Genomic DNA, 17,276 nt, shown 5'->3' with positions numbered 1-17,276 from the left:
TTCAAACTGTGAAACTGGAGGTTGGAAAAAGTAAGTGAACCATGAGCCAATGACTCCATAAAAAGCTCATTGCAAATTTTTGTCGACTGCAATTTTCGAATAACAAGAGGCACAATATTTGTCAAAGCCAAAATGTGTGTCAAAATATAATTTTAGATTAGATTAACATCTTTGTTTCTTGCATATTTGCACAAATATCAGTAATAGAAATGAGAATAATGACCTAAAAATGTCCATTCCCTCTGATATCGTGAATCATATCGCAATTCCTGTCAACTGTTTAGTGGAAAACTGACTATAGAGATCCATTGAATTACATGCACTTTTTTCAGTCTGTGTTATTTTAAATGTGACTAGGATTGAATCTGCTGCAGTGCATCAAAATGTCGGTTTAATATTGTGCATGAAATAAGAACTTCAAAATAAACATTGTAAATTAATATGAAACACATTTTGGTTATTTTGCAACCTGACAGAGTGGAAGTCAAACTTACCACTGTTCTCTGTTTGTTGGGCAGGAAGACCCTGACGATTGGTTTCTGTGGTGAGCGAGGGTTAGCTCGGCTGGTGTCTGTGGGGGTCTGCAGGACGGCTAGGGTGTTCGGGGCTGAGGGAAAGGCCTGGGCTCCACCACCGGCGCTGCAACCTCCCATCTTGACCTCCAGAAGGGCTGGCGTGGTGGTGGGCGAGCAGGAGAAGTCTGTGCCGTTCCCCATTGCCTCCAGCAGCTGCTGCTCCCTCTGCTGCAGGGCATCTAGCTTACTGGTGTACTCCTCATAGGCCTGATGGGGGTGACACACCAGAGGGACGTGACTTAGCTGCTTCAAAACTACAATATATTCACAAAAGCCACGGCACTCTTACCTCTAGATAAATGGAAGGAGGATTATGTTCTCCTCCAAACTTGTCTAGTAGAGCCTCTAGGTGTTCTTGTGTCAACTTTATCATCTGTTTGATGTTCCAGATCTGTGGAGAGAACACAATACAACAATGGCAAGAGGTCAGTATTGCAAGTTTTAGCCCCCTAACAGAAGTAAGCTGTGTCCATAGTAAAGCAGCTGTCACACGCTGGAGGTAGATTTTCTAACTCGACAGTTGTTTGCTTCGTTTCAAAAAGGTATTTCTACGAACAACAATCGGATTGTTAATGAACTTTGGCCAAGTGTATTGCCATTCACTACAGTGGAGTCTGTGGCTTAAACAGTTGAGCCTGGCCTCTGGTGGTGAAGTAAGGAAACTTCATCTTCTCAAACAGCTCACCATCACCTAACCCTGCATTCAGTTTTGATACATTTTAGAGATGGACCTCATTTTTTTAGTATTTCTATTATTCAGCCTATTATTACTCATTTATGTAAGTTAGAAGAGTTTAGATGTTTTTGATGACCTGGTACGTGCGTATTTAATAATTAGTTTCGGACTGTCACCTTGTGATACGCCGCAACAACCCAAAACACATGCAGAAGGAGAAACAAAGCTGCATATTCACAAACGGAAACAGAAACAAATGCAACGTGAGAAATAAACGTTTTCTGTACAGAGCCAAAACCCATGCATCAACAGAAACATGCTGCAAAAACAAAACGACGCGAAACCAAAAACACACAAATCCCAAAGCAACTGCATATTCAATAATGGAAGTGCTGCGGGCCTGTGGGGGCACTGTCGTGCAGCTCTACGACCAGCCGTTCTGACCCCTGGGGATTAACGTGGCAAACAAAGCCTTAAAAATCTGTCAACTCAGGCTGCAATGATTAATCAATTATTAATCGATTGATAAATCAATGGTGTATCAGTATCTCTTACTACTACGGTGCAAAAAAAAAAGACTATCTCTTTAATACCCTTCAAGATCAACACTGGAAACTAGATTATTTAGAGAAGTTTATGTTGCAAACTGGGGATCACAAAAAAACTGACATTTGTTGTTACCTAATGGGATCAGTGGTTTCAGAGCTTGGTTCTTACTGGAAGCTAACAAAGTCAGAATGTCTCAACCTCTGCAGCAACCTGTCTGTTGTGTCACTGATCATCAGTTCATGACCTATTAGAAGCACATATTAGGGCTGATGCTAACAATGTTGATTATTGGTTAATTTTACAATCATATTCTTGACCTAATGGTTGGTCATTGCTTCCAAACCTTAAATTAGGGATGCACAATATTATTGGCACAATAAAGAAGTGCTAAACAAATTTATTAGACCACCACCCAAAGCCACAGCTGCCCTGAATTAAACAGTACCAGTATGTAGAAGCTCTTTAACCTAAATTGTATTTTTAATGCTAAAATATAATTATTATTGTTATCATAACCTCTTTCCTGAACAGAAAGATTTGTTTTAGTGGTTGAATGTTATAAGCCCAGTCAGCGGGCTCAAATTTGGGTATAAAAAGGTGAATTAATTTTTGTTATTTACCAAATAAACATTTTTCATAACAATTTTTTTTATGACAGGTGGTCTAATAAATTATTATAAAGGACTGTATATCGGTATCGGTTATCACCCCAAACACTCCCAAGGTATCGGCATATTGGATATCGCCAAAAAGTCCAATATTGTGCATCCCCACTTTTATGTCTAATCCACCAAACATTGTCAGTTTACCGTCATAGAGGGACACATGAACCTAAACGTTCACATTTAACATACTGAAATAGTTTGTTTTTTAATATTTTGAAACACGGTAGTTCAGTGGTGCAGCTCAAAGGTTGTGGGTTTGACTCCCAGCTCCGCTAGTTCACATGGCGATGTGCCATGTGCCATCATCAAGACTAGAAAAGCACTATATAAATACAAACTATTTATCGTTTTTACCATTTAAATAAATAACATTTTGTTCCGAAACTGCATAACATGTAACTCAATATTAAATGTGGGAACTAATTCTAGAGGTTAGGTTCTGTCTATACAGTATATGTCTGATGATATGGACTTACAGGTTATTTTTAATCATGTATTTATTTACATTTTAAAAACATTAAGCAAAAACTACTTTATGTGTATGAATTCCCGTGTGTCGCATGTCCTGGTCTAACCACAGACGCATAGAGGAGTGACGGAGATCTCCATTCAGGGTAAGCAAACCCTTCGTGGCGACAAACTGCTTGTTTCGTGAACACGACTTTGACTGATAAAATGAACCCATGTTTACAGCAAGATCACTTCCATTGACTTGAATGAGTGATGACAGTGAGAGTCCTGAGACGACTTCTGATGCCATCACCGGCTTGACACATCGTCAAATAAACTCATAACCACTGAGGCTAAAAGTAGTTTGGGGGGTTTAAAATGGGGCCTTAAAATGGGAGACAAGATATGGTCTTAGAGTTTGGATATCGTCATCTTGTGATAAGGCATGTTTTCCTGTTTTTAAAGGGTGTTGCATTGATAATCATCATATTTATGAATTACATATTATAAATATTAATTATAAATACATGGATTCAACAAAATATATGCATTTAAAAATATATGCATCACAAAATAAGATATAAGATAGGACCATATTTAGTAAATTTCATTGTTCTAACACAAAAAAAGACAAAAAATAAACAAGATATTATCCGAAAAAAGAAACATGTCTAAAAAAACAAAAAAAAACAAAACTGTATAAGCCATACTGCTCAGCCTTACTTTGTAGCACAATTAATTGTTTTATGCAGCTTACCTGACCCAGGGTTTATACTTAAAGGTCAGTGAAAGAGCCAAAATAGGTCTTCTGCTCAATCACATTGTATCTAGAATGCAGTGACTACTGAACTAAAGCGTGAACTTAAATTGTTCAGCTGAGCCAGGCAAATTCAGAGGGTCGCCTTCAGTTGAAAGCTTTGAAATAAGTTATGCCACTACCAAGCAGCTTGTGAAATTATAATCACGCCATACACGTTGTTTACATAGACTGAACATCAACATAGACATAGTCTTAGGGTTTCCAAACAAAATCCTGTGATTTGTGATTTATCCGGTGCCGCAATGTCACTTTTTGCAACCACGCACCCATCGGATGATACACGCTGTCAAACACACATTGACAACGAATATATGATGTGTTTGATTGTCTATTTTCCTCTAAATGCAAACATGACACCATCTGCTATCGAAGAAGACCTGAAACTCGTGTTTGAGATGATTAAATCCTAAGGAAAAATGTAATTCAAATGAAATGAGAGGGAGCCTCATTTTCCCACAGACTTCCACTCAAATAGAGTTCTTTTTGCAACTATCGGAGTCGCCCACTAATAGCTAACTTCTACTTCAGTCTTTCTTCCTAGGCTTCACTTTTCAGACCAAAGATTACATCCATTATTTATATACCGCCTAAACTTGAAGCTTTCACGTGAAAATGACAAGGGGACATGTTCAAATGGGCTCTCGTTAACATGATAAACAAACCCTTTTGGAATGGATGCAGCATATTTTTATACAGGGTGTAACATTTCCTGTGGTACGCAAATGCAACCGTCGGACCAGCTACCAAGACAGACGCCCCAATAAAACACAAACAGAAGGCGTGTGACATCACTCTCTGCTCAAGACATCCAATAAATATTTACACAGTTAATATTTGTTTCCCTGTCATCTTATGAGGCAAAATGCTGCACAAGCAACTTTAAAAAAGGACCAGTGTGGAAGAAAATGTGACATCTACTGGTGAGATTGCAACTGTCGATTATTTTCTCCAGTAATCGATTAGATGTTTAGAAAAAAAAGAAATCTGTTTGCCAAACCTCAAAATTAAAATTGTTGGCCGAAATTATTATGCCAATTCTGTATGATTGATTTTTAAAATCTAATTTTGTTGTTATGGCTGGGACTGTGCGTACATACCTCACTAAAGTCAATGCACTGCAATTGTATATATTAATATTCTGTCAAGAATAAATCAATTAAGAATCTATGAAAATATTTTAAGACGAGGATCGTGTACATTCACGATGAAGTGCAGGGGATCCGAGTAGATCTCAGTAAAACGTGTTGACAGAGTCTTAAGAGCGCACTTTTCATTGTTTTCACTTCGTGGTCCGTCTCAACCTTTGTGTAGAAGACGCTTTAGTGCCGCAATTAAGGGAATAACAGATGCATCAGATGAGCTGATCTCTTTAGTGAACTGCTCAAAGGGGGCGAGAAGAGAGAGAAGGTTCTCTGGTGTGAAGTGAATGTCGCGGGGAGTTCATAATCTGCGCTGTATGCAGCCAAGTGTCGCTTTTGCGCAAAAGAGACGTTCCAGCATTTAATAGGAGCTGTTCCATCGTGAACTCACATCCTGTTGGAACCGTTTTATTGGCGTTGCAAACTGATCTTGGACACACTCTAAGCGGGTATAGACACGCATCACTGGCCGCAATTTTTGCACGCGTCATCACAGAGACCTGTTCCGGTCGTTTTGTTTCGGTGATAAAAGTATTTGATACTTTTGTTCTATACTTTATTTTTAACAAGCAAAAACATGAGAACTTACATTAATCATTAAAAACAAAAAAAACACTCAAACCAATTAATCAATTATCAAGATAGTTGATGAATTTAGTAATTGATTCATCGTCTAAATGTCGGGCCCTAAACAGAAGGCTCCTCCTATCACCCCTTCCTTTCCCAAATACGGTTGAAATCTATGATGGACATTGCTCTAATTTGTCTATAGTAGGGCTGCAACGAATGATTATTTTCATAATCGATTAAGCCGCCTTAATTTCTCAATGAATTTACTACTTGTTAGGTCCGTAAAACGTTGACGAGTGTGTTTCACAAACATGGAAATAAAGATTTTTGACATTTTGATGATTTCTTTGTGATATGGAGCAAAGAAAACTGAAAATATTAAGTTACAGAAGCTGAAAAAAATCTGAAACTTGTCTTAATCACTGAAAAAAACACCTAAACAGATTATCAAAATAGTTGACGAGTAGTTTAGTTACAAACTAGTAATCGACTGACCGACTAATAATTGCAGTCCTAGTTTATAGATGACAGCCTCCTTAAAGCAAGGGCCTTGCCTATAGTACATACAGTATAACACGCTTATTTTAATGCTACATAAATCAAACCATATTTTTATTTCAAAGCAACTACACATAAAGATAATTACCAATGGTATATTCAATTCTGCCACTAATAATTCCTCTCAGGTGTTGCACACTGCATCTTTAACTGATAAGAACACAGTCTGGGTGTTTGTAAAGTCTGTGATTAAAAATAAAAAAGTAGCCTATGTTCCTCAGTTGGCTCCATCACCTCCATCACCATCCTCATCATCATTATCAGCTATGAGGTGAAGAACCTCTGGCAAATATTTAGCTAGGGCCACATTAGATTGCAAAAGAATTGCATTAGTACAGCAGAGTAATTGTGTGTCTTTGTAATTGCGCGTGTGTGTGTGTATGTATGTGCATGCGTGCATGTGTGCGTGCACGCGCTCGCTCGCTCTGTTGGCGCACCAGGCTGCAGCTGCAGCGAGCCTGGGAAATGAAGCCAGGAGCGAATGGAATAAAGCAGGCCCGAAATAAACAAGAGGCTCGGTCGAATGAAGCCTTCCCCTCCTGCTCCCTCGGCTCTGTCGCAGTACTGTGTCCGCTATGAGCCCACGGGCTGTGGGGACCACCAGCACCCGGGTGGCTAGCTCACATTTAGCCCACCGTCTTTTGCCCCCTGCACTGCAGCCCCCACGGTCCATGTTAACAGCCGGTGTTTCCTGAACATTTACATCCAATTACCAGCGCTCAGAGCCCGTGTCCCCTGCCTAGCCTACACCCGCTAACCCACCGCCGTAGCAGCTTACCTCCTCGTCCTGTGGACCTCCGGGCATCCCTGGCGAGCAGGACGCGTCCAGCCCGGGGCCCGGCTCCTCCAGGCCCCGCTCCCTGCCCGGCTCCCTCTCCACGGTGTCTCCGTTAAAGACGGGCGGTGGGGACTCGGCGCTGCTCAACGCCGCCATTTTGAACTGCGAGAAAGTGAGTGGAAAATAATAGAGGGAAACGCAGGCTGGTGCTGAGGACAGGAGGGGGAGACAGAGACGCAGGAGCGCACGACTGCTCTGGCAGCGGCAACACCACTACTATTGGTAAGCTGCCATAAAAATATGTAATCACTGTTGTTATTATTATTATTATTATCATGGTTTCATTTTAATGGCTCGGGTAATTATAGGTTTTTGAAATGCACTCCCGCTGTGTAATTTCCATTGCATAGCGGAAACGTGAAATTCATTAACTGAGGTTAAAAATATTCACTTAAAATAAACCACGTGATGCTATTTAAAAAAAAAAAACCTCTTCAAGGAGATTGAATATGAATGCAGTTTTCTTTTAATTTAGAGTTCTGGTCCTCAATTTATTCTAAGCCAGAATACTCTTACCATGATTCTCAAACTGTGGTACGTGTACCATCAGTGGTACACAAGTTTCCTCTAGTGGTACTTCAGTCTATGTAATTCAGAATTACTGTTCTGATGAATATACCAGGGTGTGTGATTGGAGTGGAGCTGAGGAATTTCTTAATCTAATTGTGATATACCAGAGTCTGAATTATATATGAGGAAGAGGTATAAGATAATTTATGAAAAATGTCTGTAGCTAGTCTGTCATAAAAATGTTGTGAACCACAGCTCTACAAGACTGTGATCGAATAATTGTTTAGTTGTTTTTAAAGTACTGTTTAACAAAGTCTCAAAATCACATACACTAATAACCACAAATGGAAACTTTTCAAATTTTTAAAACTTGATGCAGTAGTGCAGAACTTTTTTATTATTAATTTAGTTAACAATTAATGAAATAATTGCAGCAAATAACTGTTGCAGCCTTAGAAGAAACACTAAGAAGCATCCATGAAAAGTTTAGCAAGTAAATTCTTCCTATTTTAAAAAACAAAAAAAAAACTGTCCCTCAACTGTTTAATGGGATAAATGTGGCAGCTGTTTACACCCAAACGCCCCCTAGGATTGCTTGACCAAGCCCACGTTCAGATGAAATAAATAATACAATGTTTTTGTTCATGAAGACAAAACAGAGTCATGACATCAACAACACTCAATTACACTCATTTTTTCTAAATAAAAACAGTATACATAAAAGCAAGGAGCATATGTCTGTTAATTGCATAACTGTCCAAGGGTTTGCTAGACAGGCGTTAAGTCAGAATTATTTCCTTGATTAATCGTTTGGTCCATAAAATGTCATAAAATGTTGAAAAATATTGATCAGTGTTGTTTGTCAAACCTAGAAATGTCTTGTTTTGTCCACAAACCAAAATGATTCCGTTTGAATTATTTCTTAGTTATATGGAGCAAAGAAACTAGACAATATTCACATTTAGGAAGCTGAAAAATCACAGAAATTAAATTATTTTAATTTAATAATTTAATTTGAAAGCACTCAAACTGAATAATCGATTATAAAAATAGTTGACGATTAATTTAGTAATCGATTCAGCCCTAGTGTATGGTTAAGTGCTATTGTTATTTTAAGCATAAAGGCTCAAATTAGACTAGGTGAAGTGTAATACAAAACCTGCCTGAAGGTTATTTTATTTTAGTTCTTTTTGTGTTTTGTTGTATGGCTGTTACTTCCACCCATGTTTTATCTTTTAACTTATTTTTGTTGTTTTTTAGATGTAATATATTGCCTTGTGTGAGCTTTTATGTATTTTACATCTTTTATTTATTAATCTGTACATCACTTGGGTCAAGTGTGCTAAGTGCTTTACAAATACAGTTGGATTGGATAAGGTAATGTTGCATTCTTATAGCTTATAATGAAGCTTCCTCAAAAAAGAAAAAGAACCTATCAGGCCTCTTTCATGCAAATCAAAAAGGTGACCCTCAGAATTTATGCCTATTCCAAGAATCATTATAAATGGTGTGCGCAACCCATGCTCATAGTCTAGGGCTGCCCAATTTGTGCAATATGCAAACTTGACAGACACAGATAAAGACAAAGTGTGTGAACAGCATGATTATGAAATTCTGCAATACTACACAAAGTTAATGACCCATACATCTTGCTCTTAGAATAAGAAAATATATATCGTTTGTTGACACTAGTCTCTGCAAAGATAACAAATTGTAATGGACACTTTTATCAAATGTACAAAATAGTTGTATACAAGGTATTTGACCAAGAAACTAGTGATATCGTTACACATTACACACAATTGTTAATTTATTAAACAGGAGTCTGAGCTTCATAACAATATTTCTCACTGTGATTTTATTCTGAAAACCTCTTTACATAACTTGCCATCCATTTCTTTGACAGTCAAACTAGCACCAGCTAATAACGGTCCAGTACGATACCTGCCTGCAGTAAAATACCATGTCCTCCACGAGCCTTGGAAAATAATCAATATGGGCTTATTGTACTGTCAACTGGTGATCGGCATGTTTTCACTGCATCTACCATCATCAATGACAATATAAGAAAATGCAATATTCAATTGATATAATGGTTATAGACTGTGCAAACACACTGACATGTAACACACACGTTTTGTCTTTTTCTGTCCGAAAACAGTAACAGTTTTTTTTTTCTTTTACTTGGGATCACAAATCTGTTATTTATCGTGATAACTGTGTATAATTATCAATGATATGGACATTTGTATTGTGACAAAGGCTTTGGCCACATCGCCCAGTTCTGATGTACATTTAAGAATAAAGTATTCATGAAAGGTAAAGGTTTAGACAAAGCAACAGGGCAGGATGGTGTATGCAGTCTTCTGGTGTCGTGGCGTCTCCAGACAAAAAAACTAAAAGTCCTGTACAAAGATGCAGATGCTTATTTCTTCTTGGTCGCTCTCTTTCCCTCCCCTTTCCTCGGTTTCCCTTTCCCCCTTAGTTTCCTCAGGCGACGCATTTCGTCTTTGAAGTCTTCATGCTCATCTCTGAAAAGACAAACAATAACAAGTTACGAAAACCATCATTATGTTTACTCATTTCTAACGTGCGTTTTTTTTAAAGCTGCTATCAGTGATATTGTGTGTTGCTTTTGTTAGCATTCCCCTCCCTTATGCTGCATTCACACCAGAGTTTACATACAAAGTTAACGCACATACACGAGTAGACATGAAATTCACGTTGGCTTATCAGGTTTGAGGTTCTCCGGATGACATCACGTACTTGCTGGCGGCCAGACTCAGATGCATGAGAAAATTGTAATTTCTGCGTGGGCAACCGAAATTCTATGACACAAGTTGCTATACGTACCGGGACAAAAACAAAGGAGAGAGCTTGGTAAATAGTCAGCAAATAATAGATGATGCCAGCGATGTGGGCTCGGGTTGAACGGCTGTTGAAGCTGATGACGCCTCAGGACAATCGGCTGATAATGTTGCATACATAAAGATTTGTGTTTGGTGTGAACGCAGCATTATTCCTACATAACCAGTAGCACTACCGACTTAAATAAATTCACAATTTAATTAAATTCTTCAAAAGGAGAATATTGTCAAAGTTCAAGCCACAAGTCACCACCCGTGTCTGGAGTTTCCACCTTACCTGAACAGTCCCATAAACCGGAGTTTCTGGGTCATGGCGTAGTAGATCTTATGTTTTGGGTACCAGTCATACACCTCCTTTCTCTTGGCCATGGGAGGTTCCTGGAATAGCTGGACCACCTTCAATGACTTGGAGTCTGTTGGCCGCACAACCCCGCTGAAGATCTGCGCACTCAGTCTGGCCATGCGGACAGCGTAATTGGAAAGACCGGCCATAGCTGCAGAACAGGACAGGGAGGCCGTTTCATAGTTGGAAAATTATTTAATTGATTCATTAAGATTAAACATTTGGGTCCAAAACACAAAAAAATATTTCTAAAAAAGGAATACATTTTCCTGAGGAATACAGTATGACGATTTTCAAACATTACAGGTAGACACATGTCAGTCTACCTGTGCTCTCTCTACAGTCCATATTTGTGTGTATATTGTGCGATCATTGGCAACAGTGTGACTGTTATAGATTAACTATATGTTCCAATGAAAAAATAGTTATACTGTATGGTCATTATAGCATTGCTGAAACAAAAAATCTAATGGTGGACTAACATTTTTACACAGTAATATGTTTATACTGTATATACTGACTGTATTTATATAGCAGATTTTTAAAAACAGAGTTTACAAAGTGCTTTCGCAGACCAGATTAATGAAAGCCAAACAAGACGACAGACATTAGACAAACAAAATTAACAACATGGAATGAAACTACAATAATAAGGGTAGTAAGAGATTAAAATAAAAGGAATTGAGAACAAAGGTTTAGATATTTAAAATATTAATAACTGTCTGTATAAAGGGTCAGAGATGGGTGTATACAAATAAATCAATAATAAATAACTCACAAGAATGCCAGCCTATGAAATGGGTTTTAGGAAGTGATTTAAAATACATCACAGCCTCATCTGCTCAGAGGGCCCTACCTGAGGATCTAGGGCAGCTCATATAGGTCAACATCTCTGAAATATAGGTAAGGGCCAGCTCCATATGAGCGATAAGTAAAATCTTAAAATTAACTCTTTAACAAATAGGGAGTCAGTGAAGATCAGTTGGACTGGGTTGATGTGACAATGTCTGTTAAAAGTAATAATGGAGACACTTAAAAAAATGGCCATTCTTTTTCACCATACTGGTTTTTCACATCTGCCAACATAAGCTGTTTTCAGACATGCCCTTAAGTCTGATTTTCCAGAGACTGTCCGAGGGGGCTTGGTCTGAATGAGGTGTGTGTGTACTTTGAGAGGGTCTGGATAATTTGCAGCAGCGAGCCTGCTAATGTCCTGGCACTTCCATGCTCTCACCAAATGCACCCCTTCTGCTGATTCTACAGCTGCTATGCAGACAACCCCCACTGCCTCTAACCACCCTCTGTATGATAATATATTTAATATTAAGATACAAAATGTATTCATTTCAACCCATCGTTTTGTCTTTCCGGTTCCAAAAAATGATGGTAACCTAGATAGTCTCTGGAAGGGAAGCATAGCCATATATTAATGTGCAATAATGACATGGAAATTGATTTATCTAATTAGAAAATTGAATAAGATAAAATGTATTCACATAATGGTGAATGACATTACATTCGAGCTAATTGTTCAACCGTGCTATTTTTAATTTTTTGCTGCTGTATCTATCTTGTAAACGAATAGATCATGTGTGGTAAAATTAACATATGTGTGGAATCCATGCCACAAATAAATGACTACATTTGGTGTTAGTTGTCACATTACAGCTAGCTGTTAGCACTGTGAGCAGTGTAGTAAGTCCACGAATGACAGCGTGTCTTCTTAACAGTAACAACATGACATCTTACCTGAGTCTGTAGTCACCGAGGGATGGTTTATGTCCGCTACTAAACTGTATTCAACCCTTCTAAAACGACAAATGTACCTCCATTTAGTTGAAGTAATGTAGAAACTACAATCTCTTTGGTAACCTTCACACCATACTAGCTCAGGCTCCAGTGCGCATGACTCGTGGTGCTTCGGTCCTTCCACTTCCTGTGTATTTAAATTTTATTTTTCTATATACACGTTGAATAAAATTAACTTACGTATGCAAATGCTTTCCTCAACTAAAAACTACATTTAATACAGACATGCGGCTATTTTAGGTGTCTTAAATGTTATTTTACGCAAGAACAGACCGGAAGTTGAAGTTCGTGGCTCAGAGGGCCGTGCGAACACAGAGAAGCAGCGCGAACGTTCCGCTGGAAAATACAATTTGTACAACTCTTCAACGAACGACTCTTTTTAAAAAAAGTTTTTTGCACTAGTTCTTACTTTACTTCAGTTGTTGTTTAATATACATAATTTATTCAGTTAAACCAAACTCAAACCCTCGTTAAGGAAATTGAGTAAAAAAATAATTGTCATAAGTTGTTCAGGTTTTTAAATGAAATACATAAAAGCACACAATTTATGATTGAAATTATTCAATGGCTGTTCATTTCATGTTGAATTTTATTTTGGTTTGTTTATGCTCAAATATTGTGGAGTTTTATTTTTATTTTATTGTGTTAATCTCAAAATGTATTTAATGATTTGGTGTCATGTGCATCTTTTTTTACACTTGAAATTATGTGTGCTTGACACACCTTGGCCTACATATAGATGTCAATGGGATCATTAAAGTGCTCAACATGATTCTGTATCTGTGATAAAATACTGTTCAAAACCTATATTGTAGTTGATAGTGAACTAAATGTATTGCAGACTTTCTGTAATTAAAATTGGGTGTGATTTTTGTGTGGCCTAGATTGTATGGTGGATTCAAGTCCATCTGAGAAAAATGGCATGTTGTAAATGGCAAATAGTCGAGAATAGAGAAAGTGGTGTGTGTTTGTGTGTGTGTTTAATGTGTATTGTTTTGAATACATTTTTTTTGTTTTGTTATTTCCTCCTCTTCGTTTTTTAAGAAAACCAACTTTTGTTTTACACATTTTCCACGTTTTAATGATTCACTGAAAGATAAAGCTGTTAGTGTACTTCTACTGTGTCTTTACAATTTACAAACATAAGGGGGCGCCAGATACAACAAAACTGCAGCCACTGACTCTCAAAGGATGTTGGCATAGCTGAGTGATCCAGCCTGAGACAGCATCCGCTAGGAATAAACGGGCCATGAACACAGACTCCAGTGGGGACATGCAAACAGGGAATAAAGGACACGTCTGCCACAAGCAGGGTTGGAATTCAGAGTTTATTCCTGCAGTTAAAGGCCCAGTCTGTAACATTTGGGAGGGTTTATATGGCAGAAGTGACAATTGGAAGGAAATTAAAAGGGCACCGGTGGGGCAGGCACCACTAGTATCCTTAACACAGGCTTGTCCAAAGTGCAGCCTGGCTCTCGGGACTGAACTTCATTTGGACCTCTATATGGACCTTCACATGTTTTTGTTCAAGTTCAAGTTTCGTTTTCTAGCAGCTTTTTAAAGTGCTGTGTCTTTTGAAGATATGCAAGAAAGCCTTTGTATGTTGTTGGCTATTGATATCCCAAATTAACTGTTTTTAAGGTCTAATGTGTCACTGAAAATAAAATTACAACTCTATTGTAGGTCAATGTGAAGAAGCAGCTGCCCCCCCCCATATTTTTACATGACCTAATCTGGTCATGCACACGCCACTTATCAGAATACACTACCCAAATGTTTGTATACTGATAGTCTATTCTATATGTTATCATTAAATAGTCAATATCTTCTGTATTGTATAGAGGAGACCGAAGATGGTTACAGGAACAGGTTAGGAATTACCTGATTCATGTTCCACATGCTCTTTTCAGTAGTTATTGCACTAGAATAAGTACTGAAGATTTAGCACCGTGTAGCATACGTCAAAGAAAATATAGGATTTTTTTTTTTTTTACATTTAAGCATTTAGCAGACACTGTTATCCAAAGTGACTTACAAGAGAGGGATAAACAATATACAATTGCACATTATATTGTTGTTGTTTTTTTTGTCTTCAAATGTTAATCTAAGACCTGAAGGCCATTCTTTGGGCCTATGTTCAGTTGTTGAAGCTGGTGCTTATTGACACTTTCTGCTCAGTACACACCTAGTCTCCCCTACATGCATACAAATGCATGTGTACTATGTATTCCCTTCACCTTTAATGTCTCTGCTGCTGTGACACCGTAAATGTTCGCCATTGTGCGACAAAAAAAGGGCTATCTTATCTTATACCAGCCAAAATCATTGGATCCCATATTGGAAAACCATTGGAAAAATCCTAAATATGGTGTAAATGTTTCTTTAAGCACATGGAACCTGCTGGAAGCAGAGCTGTCAGCCACCACCATTATGTGACTGGGGTGTGAGTGAGGGCTGCAAATGTCTGTTTTGAAACGTGTGGTCAAATGCATCAGCACAAATGACTCATTAACAGCTAATTTGTTAAAAGCATGATACTTAACCCATACTTGTTTTTTTGTTTTTTGTTTTTTTTTAAATCATGCTTTTATTGAGAGTGTTTTTTTTAATGTGATGTTGTTTCTGTGATGTATTTTCTGCATCTGTAAAGCACGCATTATGAGTTATTCAGGGACAGGCAGTGTTTCTGATACATTTCAAAATCGAAATATTATTTTCTCATTTGTGTTCTGTTGAGATGATGGAAATGCCTTCATCTCTTCAATCAAAATACTTCAATGTTGTGCATTTTTTGTGTTTTTAAAATCTGTAAAATGTTGAGTGATAACATATGAACTGCAGATTTTATGTTTAGTCTTTGGAGGTATACTAATTTATATTACTTGTTCTCAATCCTTTCAAATGGCTTAGTGCTGTGCTGGGAACAACATGACAAGGTCACTTCCGACCACTTGAAAAAATGAGAATTTAACATAATTATTGGCTTCCCAGTAGCTTAATTAGAAACCAATGACAGTTTCAACTGTAGACTAAATTATGCAGCTGTGCTGTGACATTTTTTTTACTACATATTTGGAAAATAAATAAAGATACTTTAGGAAGAAAAAACATAGTAATTTTAAAGAGATCTAGATACCTTTTGATATCTAATGGTGCTTTTCCACTACGCAGTTCCAGCACGACTCGGCACGGCTTGATTCTACTCGTCTTTTTATGGTTCAATGGTTTAAAACACAGTATTTTATTTTTGATACATGGTGTGGCTGCTGCATTGTGTATTTGGTTTCATTTCATTGGCATGCATTTTTGGTGTGAATGATTATCTTATTATAGTGGCACAAATGATTAATAATCATCACGTTCAATGTGAGCAGTGGTGGTCAATAATTGCTGACCGCAGCTGAATGAATGTGGAGGAGACACCGACGGAATGTCATATATGATATTTCCGCTCCTGTACTCACACACAGGCTGCTGCTGATTGGTCCATGGACAGGCCTGTAGCAGCTGTCGTCATCCGGTCAGACGTGGTGTGCGTGTGTGTGTGTGTGTGTGTGTATGCTGCTCTCTCTCTCTCTGCTGGACCGCAGTCTGCATCTGTTTGGCTTCTCCAGGTACAACATCTATTTAAACTATCCATCAATCATTTTTTGTAGGGGGGGTGGGGTTGTTACTGTGGTGCTTCATGTTTACTGTGACGTATAGATTTTGCTGTCAGTCCAGTAGTTTCATAGGTTGGGCATATGTTTTTCTTTTTTTTCCCGCCCTGCTCAGACAGATGGATGTGGATCCGGTGCTGAGATGATGAGATAAGCCTCCTTCGTCTCTCTCATCTCCGCCGAGCTGCTGCACCGTCGCGCACACACATAAACACGCGCAGGGAACGACGTGGTCACGCTGTGGTGGGAAACCACTGGAATATACTGGGCTCTGTTCTTCAATCAAGCGCCTCGTCAGTGACGATGATGTCGATGGTCCCGACGCCTCTCTCCAGAGGTGATGTGAGCTGAAGCTGCTCGCTGAGCTCCGGGAGGAGTGGAGAAGGAGGCGGAGTGGTGGTGGTGGTGGTGGAGGAGGAGGAGGAGGGGGGGAGCCGCAGAGGAGCTGTCCGTCTTCTGAGGTGCTGATGCGGCTGTGACAAGCGAGCATGGCTGCCGGGAAGTTGCTGCTCTACGCCGGGCTCTCGCTTTCTCTCTGCGCCCTGGCCATGCTGGCCGTGGCGATGTGCTCCGACCACTGGTACGAGACCGACGCCCGGAGGTACAAGGAGCGGTGCCGAAGCTTTTCCAGCCGCCGCAAGGACCCGGGATTCATCTACATCCCCAACAACAGCCTGCCGCTGCGGGCCAGCCGGAGCAGCGCGCCCCGCTGGGAAGAGAAGCTGCTCCTGGCCCGGAACCGGCGGCAGCTGTTTGCCATGAGCGCCGCGGACGAGTGCAGCAGACAGTACAACTCTACTAACATGGGGCTGTGGAGGAAGTGCCACCGACTTGGCTTCGACCAGGAAATCGAAGATCGCATCCGGAAAGGTAAGACTCAGAGACCCAGAGGATTGCAGACACATGACATTATATGTCGTTTATCACGAGAAGGGGGGGGAAAACAAATCAATTCAAGGCTGCTCTGCATGATTATTCATTTGCCCAAAGGGCGAACAAGGGCATCGAGCTGTGTTGCTCTCATGTCAGAAGACACACATTCATCCATATGTGCATGGGTATGGACAGCCTGTGGCTGTAGACAGCTTGTTATCGTGCTGTTTTGCAAAATATAGGACACTGAATAGCAGCATAGGCTTGGTGTGTGTCTCTGAGGCTGTCAGACAGAGGAAGCGTCCGCTCAGCTTTCAAATCTGTATGTGTGCAGACCTGACATGTGTGGCTAGATTCACCTAGAGAGTGACAGTG

At 39.3% G+C, this 17,276-nt stretch overlaps 3 protein-coding genes across 5 annotated transcripts in view; 1 reads left to right on the top strand and 2 right to left on the bottom strand.

Annotated features, from left to right (window-relative positions):
• Positions 1 to 6,951, bottom strand: part of braf (B-Raf proto-oncogene, serine/threonine kinase) — a 21,271-nt gene extending 14,320 nt beyond the window's left edge. For both annotated transcript variants that reach the window (XM_044020815.1, XM_044020817.1), the window contains exons 1-3: positions 6,781 to 6,951; positions 865 to 966; positions 495 to 782 (exon numbers count right to left, since the gene is read on the bottom strand). In XM_044020815.1, the coding sequence (XP_043876750.1) occupies positions 495 to 782; positions 865 to 966; positions 6,781 to 6,936 (546 nt within the window). In that variant the 5' untranslated portion in view covers positions 6,937 to 6,951. The remainder of the gene's footprint in view (positions 1 to 494; positions 783 to 864; positions 967 to 6,780) is intronic.
• Positions 6,897 to 17,276, top strand: LOC122766160 (transmembrane protein 178B-like). 2 transcript variants are annotated; one of them, XM_044020819.1, is made up of 3 exons: positions 6,897 to 7,062; positions 15,840 to 15,983; positions 16,148 to 17,276. In XM_044020819.1, exon 3 carries the CDS (start codon positions 16,517 to 16,519, stop codon positions 17,141 to 17,143), a length of 627 nt encoding a protein of 208 aa, XP_043876754.1. In that variant the 5' UTR covers positions 6,897 to 7,062; positions 15,840 to 15,983; positions 16,148 to 16,516; the 3' UTR covers positions 17,144 to 17,276. The 2 variants fall into 2 exon arrangements, with proteins under 2 accessions (XP_043876754.1, XP_043876753.1); XM_044020818.1 differs by having other exon boundaries at positions 16,144 to 17,276.
• Positions 9,058 to 12,483, bottom strand: mrps33 (mitochondrial ribosomal protein S33). Its single transcript, XM_044020820.1, has 3 exons — positions 12,310 to 12,483; positions 10,495 to 10,711; positions 9,058 to 9,881 (listed from the first exon to the last, which is right to left on the bottom strand). Exons 2-3 carry the CDS (start codon positions 10,707 to 10,709, stop codon positions 9,776 to 9,778), a joined length of 321 nt encoding a protein of 106 aa, XP_043876755.1. The 5' UTR covers positions 10,710 to 10,711; positions 12,310 to 12,483; the 3' UTR covers positions 9,058 to 9,775.

The sequence above is a fragment of the Solea senegalensis genome, linkage group LG3, assembly GCF_019176455.1.
Source record: "Solea senegalensis isolate Sse05_10M linkage group LG3, IFAPA_SoseM_1, whole genome shotgun sequence".
NCBI classification, from domain to species: Eukaryota; Metazoa; Chordata; class Actinopteri; order Pleuronectiformes; family Soleidae; genus Solea; species Solea senegalensis.
The sequence above is the reverse complement of the archived record's forward strand: the minus strand, read 5'-3'. Positions and strand labels throughout refer to the sequence as shown.

Excerpts from the sequence above, each read along its gene's own strand:
- mrps33 (XM_044020820.1), bottom strand. The coding sequence starts at position 10,709 with ATGGCCGGTCTTTCCAATTACGCTGTCCGCATGGCCAGACTGAGTGCG. Across the intron at positions 9,882-10,494 it reads CGGTTTATGGGACTGTTCAG|AGATGAGCATGAAGACTTCA; the intron begins GTAAGGTGGAAA and ends TTGTCTTTTCAG.
- LOC122766160 (XM_044020819.1), top strand. The coding sequence starts at position 16,517 with ATGGCTGCCGGGAAGTTGCTGCTCTACGCCGGGCTCTCGCTTTCTCTC.